Source organism: Oncorhynchus mykiss, chromosome 10 (assembly GCF_057628025.1).
Source record: "Oncorhynchus mykiss isolate SJ-2025 chromosome 10, ASM5762802v1, whole genome shotgun sequence".
Taxonomy (NCBI): Eukaryota; Metazoa; Chordata; class Actinopteri; order Salmoniformes; family Salmonidae; genus Oncorhynchus; species Oncorhynchus mykiss.
In genome coordinates, this window is record NC_143031.1 from 66,887,401 (window position 1) to 66,901,637 (window position 14,237).

At 46.3% G+C, this 14,237-nt stretch overlaps 1 protein-coding gene across 1 annotated transcript in view; it reads left to right on the plus strand.

Annotated features, from left to right (window-relative positions):
• Positions 1–14,237, plus strand: part of LOC110533186 (glycine receptor subunit alpha-3) — a 116,676-nt gene that overhangs the window by 80,162 nt on the left and 22,277 nt on the right. Inside the window, exon 6 of the mRNA XM_090187590.1 lies at positions 81–218. Coding sequence (XP_090043716.1) covers positions 81–218 — 138 coding nt within the window. The remainder of the gene's footprint in view (positions 1–80; positions 219–14,237) is intronic.

Sequence of the window (14,237 nt, forward strand, 5' to 3'; positions counted from 1 at the left end):
CACACAGTGCTTTTACTGTACAGTAACCCGGGCCGAGGCTATATTATCTGATTGCATGTCCCGCCTCTCTTCTTTTCTAGTTGGCTACACAATGAACGACCTGATCTTTGAGTGGCAGGAGAATGGACCAGTCCAGGTAGCTGATGGGTTGACCCTCCCACAGTTCATAATGAAGGATGAGACGGATCTGAGATACTGCACCAAGCACTATAACACAGGTAAGATACAATGGGAGTGTTTGAGGTGGAGTCCATTGCAGTCGGACTGTGCAGAAACACTAAAAATGATCTTCCATCCCAAATTAGGCTACTGTTATGTGATGAGGTCTAGTGAATATGCATAGAGCCTTCCTCCGGCTGTTCCACACAGTTAAGAGTTGAAAGATGGGACCTTAATTGTGAAATCTAATTAGGTTTTCGTATGGCATCATCAACACCAACGCTAAGAATAACGGTGGGACGCTTCTGCTTTGTAAATCTGTGACTCATTCAAAGAAAGCAGAATGCACAAACAAGGTGATGGGTTGCTGGTGACGTGTTCATCTGGTATAATAGCTTGACGACGTTGAAGGAATGATCACAATTCATGAATTGACATTTCTGAATGTACATTTCCATCTACATGTGAAAACCAGAACATTCACAGTGCTCTTCTAAATGGCTTTGAGCCGAAACAGTCAGGCTTTTTTTTTTTTACTCCGTTCAAGATGGTTTCGATATTCACAGACTGCATATGAACACGCTAAATGGCTCACAACATTCTCGACATCAGCAGAGATTTATTACCATTTCTTACAACCAGCGATGCCAGAGAACACGGTTCCAAATTCGGGAATTCAACCTTGGTCTTCTTTCACATAACAGAAAAACAACTGCTGGTCTCTAACTCCACATCTCCAGTTAACTGCACCACTATCTAATATTATAGGTTTGCCTGATTATACTTTTTTACTATTACCGTTTGGAGAGCAATGTCACGAAACACGATTCTAACTCAAAAATCTAACTTTTTCTTCCTTCTCATGACAACACAATCGCTGCAGGCTTTCACAGCTAACTGCAGTGCTAGATTAATCCTAGGCCGAAGTGAGGCCTTTTATTCAGCTTCTTTGGCTGTGTTTAGACAGGCAGCCCAATTCGGATATTTTTCCCACTAATTGGTCTTTTGACCAATCAAATCAGATGTTCTCACGTCAGATCTTTTTTAGAACTGATCTGATTGGTCAAAATACTGTCTAACGCAACTATAGACTTGTTTACAGCCAGCCAGCCAGCCAGCCAGCCAGTGAAGTGTGATGCTCCAGTCTACCACAGCACTAGCTAGAGTGAGGCTGTGTCCCAAATGGCGCGCATATTCCCTATATAGTGCACTACTTTTGACCAGCCCTATTTCAGATGCAGCCTAAGTGTGGCCTTATTCAGCCACTGACGTAAAGTGCACAGTAAAGTAGGAGGCATTGCAGGCTGAATAATGTAATTTATTCTACCTGCATCTTTCATGGGCCTGTCATGTCCTTATTGCCAACGCTAAGTCAGCCTTAGCACGCCCGCTTCCTCACTCCTGGCTAATCAGGAGTATGTTGTGCTTCAATTAACGAGAGGGAGAAAAGGAAACGAAGATGTATTTTTAGATGACTGAGAGCAGCAGAGAGAATGGAAGAGGCTTGGATGGATGGGTGGGTGGGTGGATGGAGGCAGGGAGAGAAGTGGGGGTGAGAGAAAAGTGGGGGTGAGAGAGAAGTGGGGGTGAGAGAGAAGTGGGGGTGAGAGAGAAGTGGGGGACAGAGAGAATGTGTGGACAGAGAGAAGTGGGGGTGAGAGAGAAGTGGGGGTGAGAGAGAAGTGGGGGTGAGAGAGAAGTGGGGGTGAGAGAGAAGTGGGAGTAAGAGAGAAGTGGGAGTGAGAGAGAAGTGGGGGTGAGAGAGAAGTGGGGGTGAGAGAGAAGTGGGGAACAGAGAGAAGGGGTTGTGAAAGAGAAGTGGAGGTGAGAGACAAGTGGGAGTGAGAGAGAAGTGGGAGTGAGAGAGAAGGGGTGGGCAGAGAGAAGGGGTGAACATAGAGAAGGGGTGGACAGAGAGAATGGGGAGTACAGAGAGAGAAGGGGGAGTACAGAGAGAGAAGGGGTGGACAGAGAGAATGGGGAGTACAGAGAGAGAAGGGGTGGACAGAGAGAGAAAGGGGAGTACAGAGAGAGAAGGGGTGGACAGAGAGAATGGGGAGTACAGAGAGAGAAGGGGTGGACAGAGAGAGAATGGGGAGTACAGAGAGAGAAGGGGTGGACAGAGAGAGAAAGGGGAGTACAGAGAGAGAAGGGGTGGACAGAGAGAGAAGGGGGAGTACAGAGAGAGAAGGGGTGGACAGAGAGAATGGGGAGTACAGAGAGAGAAGGGGTGGACAGAGAGAGAAGGGGGAGTACAGAGAGAGAAGGGGGAGTGGGGAGTACAGGGAGAGAAGGGGTGGACAGAGAGAGAAGGGGAATACAGAGAGAGAAGGGGGAGTACAGAAAGAAGGGGGGGACAGAGAGAATGGGGGGGACAGAGAGAAGGGGGGGACAGAGAGAAGGGGGGGACAGAGAGAAGGGGGAGTACACAGAGAAGGGGGAGTACAGAGAGAGAAGGATGAGTACAGAGAAAGAAGGGGGAGTACAGAGAGAGAAGAATGAGTACAGAGAGAGAAGGGTGAGTACAGAGAGAGAATGTGGAGTACGGAGAGAGAAGGGGGGGACAGAGAGAATGGGAGTACAGAGAGAGAAGGGGGGGACAGAGAGAAGGGGGAGTACAGAGAGAAGGGGGAGTACAGAGAGAGAAGGGGGAGTACACAGAGAGAATGGGGGACAGAGAGAAGGGGGAGTACAGAGAGAAGGGGGAGTACAGAGAGAGAAGGGGGAGTACAGAGAGAATGGGGAGTACAGAGAGAGAAGGGGGAGTACAGAAAGAGAAGGGGGGGACAGAGAGAAGGGGGAGTGCAGAGAGAAGGGGGGGGGGTGCAGAGAGAAGGGGGGGTGCAGAGAGAAGGGGGAGTACAGAGAGAGAAGGGGGAGTACAGAGAGAAGGGGGGACAGAGAGAAGGAGGGGACAGAGAGAGAGGGGGAGTCAGAGAGGGGAGAGTACAGAGAGAGGGGGGGACAGAGAAGGGGGTACAGAGAGAAGGGGAGGTACAGAGAGAAGGGGGGGACAGAGAGAAGGGGGGAACAGAGTGAAGGGGGGACAGAGAGGAGGGGACAGAGAGAAGGGGGAGTAAAGAGAGAAGGGGGAGTAAAGAGAGAAGGGGGAGTAAAGAGAGAAGGGGGGACAGAGAGAGAGGGGGGGATAGAGAGAGGGGGTACAGAGAGAGAAGGGGGAGTACAGAGAGAAGGGGGGGACAGAGAGAAGGGGGGGACAGAGAGAAGGGGGGACAGAGTGAAGGGGGGACAGAGAGAAGGGGGGGACATAGAGAAGGGGGAGTACAGAAAGAGAAGGGAGGGACATAGAGAATGGGGAGTGCAGAGAGAAGGGGGGGTGCAGAGAGAAGGGGGGTGCAGAGAGAAGGGGCGGTGCAGAGAGAAGGGGGAGTACAGAGAGAGAAGGGGGAGTACAGAGAGAGAAGGGGGGGTACAGAGAGAAGGGGGGGACAGAGAGAAGGGGGGGACAGAGTGAAGGGGGGACAGAGAGAGAAGGGGGAGTACAGAGAGAGAAGGTGGAGTACAGAGAGAAGGGGGGGACAGAGTGAAGGGGGGACAGAGAGAAGGAGGGGACAGAGAGAAGGGGGAGTAAAGAGAGAAGGGGGAGTAAAGAGAGAAGGGGGGACAGAGAGAGAGGGGGGGATAGAGAGAGAGGGGGTGCAGAGAGAATTGGGGGACAGAGAGAAGGAGGGGACAGAGAAAAGGGGGGTACAGAGAGAGAGGCGGGGACAGAGAGAGAGGGGGAGTCAGAGAGGGGAGAGTACAGAGAGAGGGGGGGACAGAGAGAAGGGGAGGTACAGAGAGAAGGGGGGGGGGTACAGAGAGAAGGGGGGGTACAGAGAGGGGGGGGCAGAGAGAGAGAAGGGGGGGTACAGAGAGAGAAGGGGGGGTCCACAGAGAGAGAAGGGGGGGTACAGAGAGAGAGGGGGGTACAGAGAGGGGGGTACAGAGAGAGAAGGGGGGGTACAGAGAGAGGGGGGTACAGAGAGAGAGGGGGGACAGAGAGAAGGGGGGTACAGAGAGAGGGGGGACAGAGAGAGAGGGGGGACAGATGTAGGAGAAGGAATGTCATCTGATAATTGAAAATGCTTGTTTTTTCCTCCTTTCACTACGTTAATTATATATAACAAGCTCCTTAGTGCATGTCTAGGCTTCCATGGTTGTCACGTCAACAGTGTTTAGAGTGAGGCTGAAACAGTCCCCTATCAATAAGAGGTGTTTTGGCTGCTGACTACTTGAAAAGAGATTCTGTTTTAATACCAGTATCGCATTTTCTTTGGCTATTATGGTCAATTCAACTTATAAAAAGAGTAAGAGCATAAATGAATACATTTTGGTTATACAGTAGCTATGGAATTGTTATTCCACTTGCTTTTCAATCCATGATAATGGTTTAATGTGCAGCCTTGGTGAACTGGTATACCAGCAAACAGTCTCTAAACTAAAGCCCTCCTGAGAACTGTCAGGACCTCATTTTAACTTCTTAGAAAAGCTTCATCTTTTAGTTTTGTTATATGCGCAAAAAAGCCAAAGTGTATGAATGGAGAGGGCCAGAACATGCCTCTACCCAGGCTGCTATTTTTAGAAGCTGTCCGCTCTCTGTCCTGTCTCACATAAGGAGAAGGGGGAGAGAGAGGGGGGGAAGTCAGGCAGGAAAGAAAGAGAGCGCTCTGTGCTGGAGGAGACGGTAGGAGGACAGGGGGAGGCATGTAGCACTCCAGAATTTATCTGTGTTTGTTTTCAAGACATGATCTTGAGGAATAAACAGTGGGAGAGTTGTGTGTATAGGTCAAGGGCAAGTCAAGGATCACCAACATTCACTCATTTGCCAGGCGCGCACAGTGAGTGAGTGAGTGAGTGAGTGAGTGAGTGAGACGCAGAGAGAGACGTAGAGAGAGACGTAGAGAGAGAGAAATAGTTACTTCACTGGACTCTATGTAAACTGGAAAATATATTTTCTGAGGCTGAATTTATTGTAGCTGGGGATTTTAACAAAGCTAATTTGAGAACAAGGCTACCTAAATTCTACCAACACATTGACTGTAGCACCTGCGTTGGCAATACACTTGATCACTGCTACTCTAACTTCCGCAATCCATACAAGGCCCTCCCCTGCCCTCCCTTGCTCCATCTTGCTCCTACCGTCCTATAGGCAGAAACTCAAACAGAATGTTCCCGTGACTAGAACCATTCAACTCTGGCCTGACCATGCTTCAAGATTGTTTTGATCACGCGGACTGGGAAATGTTCCGGGAAGCCTCAGAGAATAACATCCATTTATACACTGACTCGGTGAGTGAGTTTATAAGGAAGTGCATTGGAGATGTTGTACCCACTGTGACTATTAAAACCTATCCTAACCAGAAATCATGTGTAGAACTGAAAGTGCGAACCTCCGCATTCAACCATGGAAAGATGTTGGGGAATATGGCCGAATATAAACAGTGTAGTTAAAGGCCTTACTCACATCGGCTATGAGCAATGAGATCAAACAATCATCCGGAACAGCGGGAGCTCTCATCCATGGTTCAGTGTTGCTTTCCTCGAAGCGAGCATAGAAGGCATTTAGCTCGTCTGGTAGGCTCATGTCACTGGGAAGCTTGCGGCTGGGTTTTGTTTTGTAATCTGTGAAAGTTTGCACGCCCTGCCACATCCGTTGAGCATCAGAGCCGGCATACTAGGTTTTAATCTTAGTCCTGTTTTGACTTTTTTTATGGATCGTTGGAGGTCATAGTGGGATTTCTTATAAGTGTCCAGATTAGTGTCCCACTACCTTGAAAGCAGCAGCTCTAGCCTTTAGCTCAGTGTGGATGTTGCCTATAATCCATGACTTCTGGTTGGGATATGTACGTACTGTCACCGTGGGGACGATGCAATGCATTTATTAATGAAGCTCGTGACTGATGTGTTAAACTCCTCAATGCTATCAGATGAATCACGGAACATATTCCAGTCCAGTAGCAAAACAGTCCTGTAGCTTAGCATTGGCTTCATTAGATCACTTCTGTGTTGAGCGTCACTGGTACTTCCTGTTTGAATTTTGCTTGTAAGCAGAAATCGGGAGGATAGAGTTATGGTCAGATTTGCCAAATGGAGGGCTAGGGAGAGCTTTGTATGAGTTTTTGTGTGTGGAGTAATGGTGATCTAGAGTTTTGTTGCCTCCTAAAACGGATTTCAGTTTCCCTGCTTTAAAATCCCCGGCCACTAGGAGTGTTATCAAGGATAACTCTCTTGATAAATAGTATGGTCTGCAGCTTATCATGTGGTATTCCAAAATCTCAATACTTCCTTAACATTTGAGATCGCGCACCAGCTGATAACAAAGAGACATGAACCTCCCCCTTAACCTTACCTGAAGCTGCCATTTGGTCTTGACGGGCCTGGTCCAGATGGAGCAGTACGTCCAGAGCTTCTGACTCGTTGAAATCAAAATCTTAATCCAAATCAAGGTTAGTGATCGCTGTTTTGATGTCCAGAATCTGTTTTTTTGGTCATAGGAAATGAGGGTGGAAATATCATGTAAAACATAAGTTAAGATCAGTGTAAAAAAAAGACACAAAATGGCCAGGAGCCCATAAGACGGCAGCTATCCACTGCAGCGCCATCTTCATCGCGTTACAACATTTTTACGTTTGAAGTCAATGTCGTAGTTGTACATTGTCGGTGAAAATCACTACAATAAATGTTCTTTAGCTGTCACCCTGGCCTGATGTTGGCTACACTATCTAGCTACTTCCCTTTTCTTAGTGCTGCCAGTGGGAGCAAATGACACTGCCAAGTGTTGTAGTGTTGTTGGCTTGCAGCGCAAACTCTCCACATTGAGCAGTGTAGACTGTATCACGGTGACAACAGATGGTTACTACCAATATTACAAGTTATTTTTCATGAAGGCTGCTTTCCTACTAAAAATAAAATCAAGTGGTATGGAACAATTTGGAGATGGTGACCAAATCCAGATGGTGATCAATACTACAAGTTATTTCTCCCTCATCGAAAAATAAACATCGCGTTCTTGTGCAAGTTTCAACGAGCACCATGCTGTTGCCAGCTAGACAGCATAAACTAGCTGGGAAGGGCAGCAAGGGTTTATCAGGACCGAATCCATTCGTTTCTACACTCGCCTGCAGGCGTGTCCGTATAGCCTCTCCCCACCAGCATCTAACTGCGGGCTCTAAGCAGGGACGCTTGTGATTGACCAGTTTGTGCATGCTATGTGCATGCTATGCGTACGCTACGGTCACAAGACGCAAGCCTCCTAATTGTCCCTAGAATTTCTAAGCAAACAGCTGGAGGCAGGGCATTCTCCTATAGAGCTCCATGTTTAAGGAACGGTCTGCCTACCCATGTCAGAGACGCAAACTCGGGCTCAACCTTTAAGTCTTTACTGAAGACTCATCTCTTCAGTGGGTCATATGATTGAGTGTAGTCTGGCCCAGGAGTGGGAAGGTGAACAGAAAGGCTCTGGAGCAACGAACCGCCCTTGCTGTCTCTGCCTGGCCGGTTCCCCTCTTTCCACTGGGATTCTTTGCCTCTAACCCTATTACAGGGGCTGAGTCACTGGCTTACTGGGGCTCTCTCATACCGTCCCTGGGAGGGGTGCGTCACCTGAGAGAGTTGAGTCACTGATGTGGTCATCCTGTCTGGGTTGGCTTCTGTCCTAGCCACCGTGCTTCTACACCTGCCATGCTTGCTGTTTGGGGTTTTAGGCTGGGTTTCTGTACAGCACTTTGAGATATCAGCTGATGTACGAAGGGCTATATAAATACATTTGATTTGATTTGATATGCAAAGAGTGAGAGAGGTTGCTTGTGATTGATCTGCATCCTCTGTGCATGTAAGTGTGAATAAACAGAGTCTAGCACATCTCATTGGAGGAGGTACAGTATAGTTTTTATTGTATTTTCATTTATTCATCAGACACTCTTATCCTGAGTGATTTACAGTAGTAAGCACATAGATTTTCATTTTTTCATACTGGTCCCCCGTGGGAATCAAACCCACAACCCTGGCCTTGCAAGGGCCATGGTCTACCATCTGAGCCACATTGGACCCTGGTATACATTTTTAAAACATTAAATTTTAGCCTAAAATCTAACTGCCTGTAGCTCAGGCCCTGAAGCAAGGGTGTGCATATTCTTGGTACCATTTGAAAGGAAACACCTTTTTAAGTATGTGGAAATGTGAATTGAATGTATGAGAATATAACACAATAGATTAGTAAGAAGCAGTGCGGCTTGGTTGGGTTGTGTATCGGAGGACGCATGACTTTCAACCTTCGTCTCTCCCGAGCCCGTACGGGAGTTGTAGCGATGAAACAAGATAGTAGCTACTACAACAATTGGATACCACGAAATTGGGGAGAAAAAGGGGTCAAATAAAAAATAAAAAAAACATTTAAAAAACGTCTTTGGGATATGGGGCAGTATTTTCACATCTGGATGAAAAGCGTGTCCAAAGTAAACGGCCTGCTACTCTGGCTCAGAAGCCAGGATATGCATATTATTAGTAGATTTGGATAGAAAACAGTCTGAAGTTTCTAAAAGTGTTTGAATGATGTATGTGAGTATAACATCACTTATTTGGCAGGCGAAACCCAGAGGACAAACCATCCAGGAATATATTTTGAGGTCACTCTCTTTTCAATGGGTTTCATTGGTAATCTAGAATTATAAGGCAGGGGCTTGCAGTTCCCAAAGCTTCCACTGGATGTCAACAGTCTTTAGAAATTGGTTGAGGTTTTTCCTTTGTGTAATGAAGAAGTACGGCCATCCAGAACGAGGGTAACTTGAAGTGTACTGTTAGATAGAGGCGCATGACCAGAAATGCTCGCTACACATTGTTATCATCCTGTATTGAACGCCGTTCATCCCATCTTCAATGTTATCGATTATTTACGTTAAAAAATACATAAAGTTGTATTACAAAAGTAGTTTGTAATGTTTGGACAATGCTTACAGGTAACTTTTGAGATATTTTGTAGTCACGTTGCACAAGTTGAATCCGGTGTTTTTCTGGATCAAACGCGCCAAATTTTGGATAAACATCGACGGAATTAATCGAACAAGATGCTCGTCAAAGGTAAGGCATGAATTATATTTTTATTTCTGCGTTTTGTGTCACGCCTGCAGGGTTGAAATATGATTTTCTCTCTTTGTTTACTGCTATCCTCAAATAATAGCATTGTTTGCTTTCGCCATAAAGCATTTTTGAAATCTGACACGTTGGCTGGATTTACAGCAAGTGTTGCCTTAATATGGTATATTGAATGTGTGATTTCATCAAAGTTAAATTTTTATAGTAATTTATTTGAATTTGGCGCTCTGCATTTTCACTGGATGTTGGCTAGGTGGGACGCTACCGTCCCACATATCCCAGAGAGGTTAATCCCTCTGCAAGGCAATCAAACAAGCGAAATGTCGATATAGGAACAAAGTTGAGTTGCAATTCAATGGCTCAGGCACAGGACATATGTGGCAGGGTCTACAGGCAATTACGGACTACAAAAAGAAAACCAACCTTGTCAAGGACACCGATGTCTTGCTTCCAGACAAACTAAACACCTTCTTTGCCTGCTTTCCCTAGTCACGTCCTCAGAGCATGCGCAGACCAGCTGGCTGGTGTATTTAGAGACATATTCAATCGCTCCCTATCCCAGTCTGCTGTTCCCACATGCTTCACCATTGTTCCTGTACCAAAGAAGGCAAAGATAACTGAACTAAATTACTATTGCCCCGTAACACTCACTTCTGTCATCATTAAGTGCTTTGAGAGACTAGTCAATGATGATATCACCTCCAACTTACCTGCCACACTAGACCCACTTCAGTTTGCATACCGCCCCAACAGATCCACAGACGACGCAATCGCCATCACACTGCACACTGCCCTATCCCATCTGGACAAGAGGAATACCTATGTAAGAAAGCTGTTCATTGACTACAGCTCAGCGTTCAACACCATAGTACCTCCAAGCTCATCATTAAGCTTGAGGCCCTGGATCTCAACCTCACCCTGTGCAATTGGGTCCTGGACTTCCTGACAGGCCACCCCCAGGTGGTGAGGGTAGGAAATTTATCCTCTTCGCTGATCCTCAACACTGGGGCCCCACAAGGGTGCATGCTCAGACCACTCCTGTACTCTCTGTTCACCCATGACTGCATGGCCATACACACCTCCAAGTCAATCATCAAGTTTTCAGGCGACACAACAGCAGTGGGCTTGTTACCAACAACTACAAGACAGCCTACAGGGAGGAGGTGACAAGACATTTGACTTGTCACCTAAAACCTTCACAAACTTTTACAGATGCACAATTGAGAGCATCCTGTCAGGCTGCATCACCGCCTAGTACGGAAACTGCACCGCCGTCAATCGCAGGGCTCTCCAGAGGGTGGTGCGGTCCGCACAACACATCACCGGGGGCAAACTACCTGCCCTCCAGGACACCTACACCACCCGATGTCACAGGAAGGCCAAAAAGATAATCAAGGGCAACAACCACCCGAATCACTGCCTGTTCACCCCGCTACCATCCAGAAGGCGAGGTCAGTACAGGTGCATTAAAGCTGGGACCGAGAGACTAAAAAACAGCTTCTATCTCAAGGCCATCAGACTGTTAAACAGCCATCACTAACACGGAGAGGCTGCCATCCTGCATACAGACTTGAAATCCTTTGCCACTTTAATAAATGGATCACTAGTCACTTTAAATAATACCACTTTAATAATGTTTACATATCTTACATTACTCATCTCATGTGCTGTATTTTGTACCATCTATTGCGTCTTCCCTATGCCGCTCGGCCATCGCTCACCCATGTATTCATATGTACATATTCTTATTCCATCCCTTTACATGTGTGTGTATAAGGTAGTTGTTGTGTAATTGTTAGATTACTTGTTCGATATTACATTACTACACTGTCGGAACTGGAAGCACACGCTTTTCGCTACACTCACATTATCATCTGCTAACCATGTGTATGTGACAAATACAATTTGATTTTATTTTTTCTTGGGTATGACATTACAAGCTTGGCACCCCAGTATTTGGGGAGTTTCTCCCATTCTTCTCTGCAGATCCTCTAAAGCTATTTTCAGGTCTCTCCAGCGATGGTAGATCGGGTTCAAGTTCGGCATCTGACTGGGCCACTCAAGGACATTCAGAGACTTGTCCCGTAGCCACACCTGCGTTGTCTTGGCTGTGTGCTTAGGGTTGTTGTCTTGTTGGAAGGTTGAACCTTCGCCCCAGTCTGAGGTCCTGAGCGCTCTGGAGCAGGTTTTCAGCAAGGATCTTTCTGTACTTTGCTCCGTTCATCTTTGCCTCAATCCTGACTAGTCTTTCAGTCCCTGCTGCTGAAAAACATCCCCACAGTATGATGCTGCTACCCTCATGCTTCACTTTAGGGATGGTGCCAGGTTTCCTCCAGAAGCGGCGATTAGCATTCAGGCTAAAGAGTTCAATCTAGGTTTCATCAGACCAGAGAATCTTGTTTGTCATGGTCTGAAAGTCTTTAGGTGCCTTATGGCAAACTCCAAATGGGCTGTCATATGCCTTTTACTGTGGAGTGGCTTCCGTCTGGCTACTCTACCATAAAGGCCTGATTGGTGGAGTGCTGCAGAGATGGTTGTCCTTATGGAAGGTTATCCAATCTCCACAGAGGAACTCTAGAGCTCGGTCAGGTCGGGTTCTTGGTCACCTCCCTGACTAAGGCCCTTCTCCCCCGATTGCTCAGTTTGGCCGGGCGGCCAGCTCGGGGAAGAGTCTTGGTGGTTCCAAACTTCTTCCATTTAAGAATGATGGAGGTCACTGTGTTCTTGGGGACCTTCAATGCTGCATACATTTTTTGGTACCCTTCCCCAGATCTGTTCCTCGACACAATCTTGTCTTGGAGCTCTACGGACAATTCCTTCGACCTCATGGCTTGGTTTTTGCGCTGACATGTACTGTCAACTGTGAGACCTTTATATAGACAGGTGTGTGCCTTTCCAAATCATGTCCAATCAATTGAATTTACCACAGGTGGACTCCAAGTTGTAGAAACATCTCAACGATTGTCAATGGAAACAGGATGCTCCTGAGATCAATTTCAAGACTCATAGCAAAGGGTCTGAATACTTATATGTAAGTAAGGTATTTCTGTAATTTATTTGTAATAAATTTGGGAAAAAATCAAGTAAACTATTTTTGCTTTGACATTATGGGGTATTGTATATAGATTGCTGCAGAAATTGTTTTATATAATCAATTTTAGAATACGGCTGTAACGTATTCAAGGGGTCTGAATACTTTCCAAAGGCCCTGTTGTTACTAAGAGAGAAAGAGGGAGAGCCTTATTGACTGAATTTCATTGACAGGAGGTCCCAGGTAGGTCATGCTGAGGTCCCATGGGGCAACCAACCGTCTGTCAAACACATTCCTGTGGGTGCCCTTCCACAACCCTTTTCGCCATAGTTGAATCGGGGCTTGAAAAACACCTATTGATTGGACCAGTTGATGGCGATGCACAGCGCTCTGCATAACTGATTTAAGGAAAATACCGCATACCAGACAACTGATGTTCAGGTTGTGTTTAGAATGGAGGAAATGTGTTGTTTAGGAGAAGGACTATGTTAAATACCATTATCTGAGTGTTAGATCAAACTAAATGCACTTAGATCTGTCTGGTACAGTAACAGTAGCGACCTTGGCAAAAACATACACCACCTACCGTTGCAAACCATTGAAAAATGTTTTGCCATGGCTTGCCCTAGTGAACACAACCCAGACGTCATTCTCCAGAGGCTTTCTTTCCCCCTCACCCATTGATGTCTAAAGTGCCCCTGGTGAGATCAAACCCAGGCAGGATTTGACCAATCTCCCTCAGCGAGAGATATAAGGCTTCAACATTAAATTCTGTGGGGCCAGGCTTCACAAAAGGGTTGGACACACTCCCATAGGGTGCCATGGCCCCTAGCCAGTCTGCATTGCTGTGGAACTCTATTTATAAGATTTGAACGCTTCAGTCCATCCAGCTCCAGCTGAGCTGAGTGCCATTCCAACGGATTGACCGTTCCTCCATCTTCTTTGCGCTCCTGGTCTACACGGTGGTGATTCAGCTACCAGGTGTGGTTAGTCTCCTTGCCTTGTCAAGTTCCTAGTAAAATAGGATTTCATCCACAAGGGATTAACCATCATCCTGGTTAAATAATGGTTAAGATAGGTGGAGTTAAATCTCTCTCTCTTGCCTGCTCTCGCGCTCTCGCTCTTTCTTCCACATCGACATATAATGCTTGTGCAGTAAGCTAATCCGACGTCTCGCGATATAAATGCTTGTGTCACCTCATACAGCCTGTTCTCCTCTGAAACAGTCAGCCAGCGATCCTGTTGCTGCAGGATTATTTTGCTGTGACAATCCTGGTCAAATTAAGATCCAACATCTGTATCTGGAGTAGCATGGGCACTGAGCTCCCTATGAACCCTGGGTAAAGCTCACTGAAGTGACTAATAAGAAAGTGGAGAGACAGATGTAAAGCAGGTATTTTGAAGAGCCTGCAGTGATTGATAGCCTGTGGTTGTTCATCTAGTTGGATGTACTGATTTATAAGTGACTCTGAATAAATGTATAGGTTAGATAGAAGGGTGTTTTTACATTATTTTCCTCTATGGTTGCAAATGCAGCATACAAAAAGAATGAAACGTACTTGTAATTCAATCTAAGGGAATGTTCTCCTCTTTAACGGTTTAACGGAGGTTGTGTGTCATCCTGTGATGAAGAATCATGACAACCAATGTCACAAATCCCTCAATGTTTGTTTTGATTTCGGATTTATTCATGTTAGGTTTGTTTTGCTTGTGTTTTTTTTCCTTCTCTGCTATGCGAGTGGAGCGCTTGGACCCTGCCATCCCTCCCTCGGCGTCTGTTAATGTTGTAAATTATATCCAGGGTAGAGTCATCTCCCTCTCTCTGTCTCATGATCTTTTTAAAATGGGATCTGGCAAATAAATAGACATAACGGATGGTAGTGGGGGTGATATCCTAAATCTCTGTTGAGGCCCTGGAATGCAGTCAGTGATGATTTCCTACTGTTCTAACAAG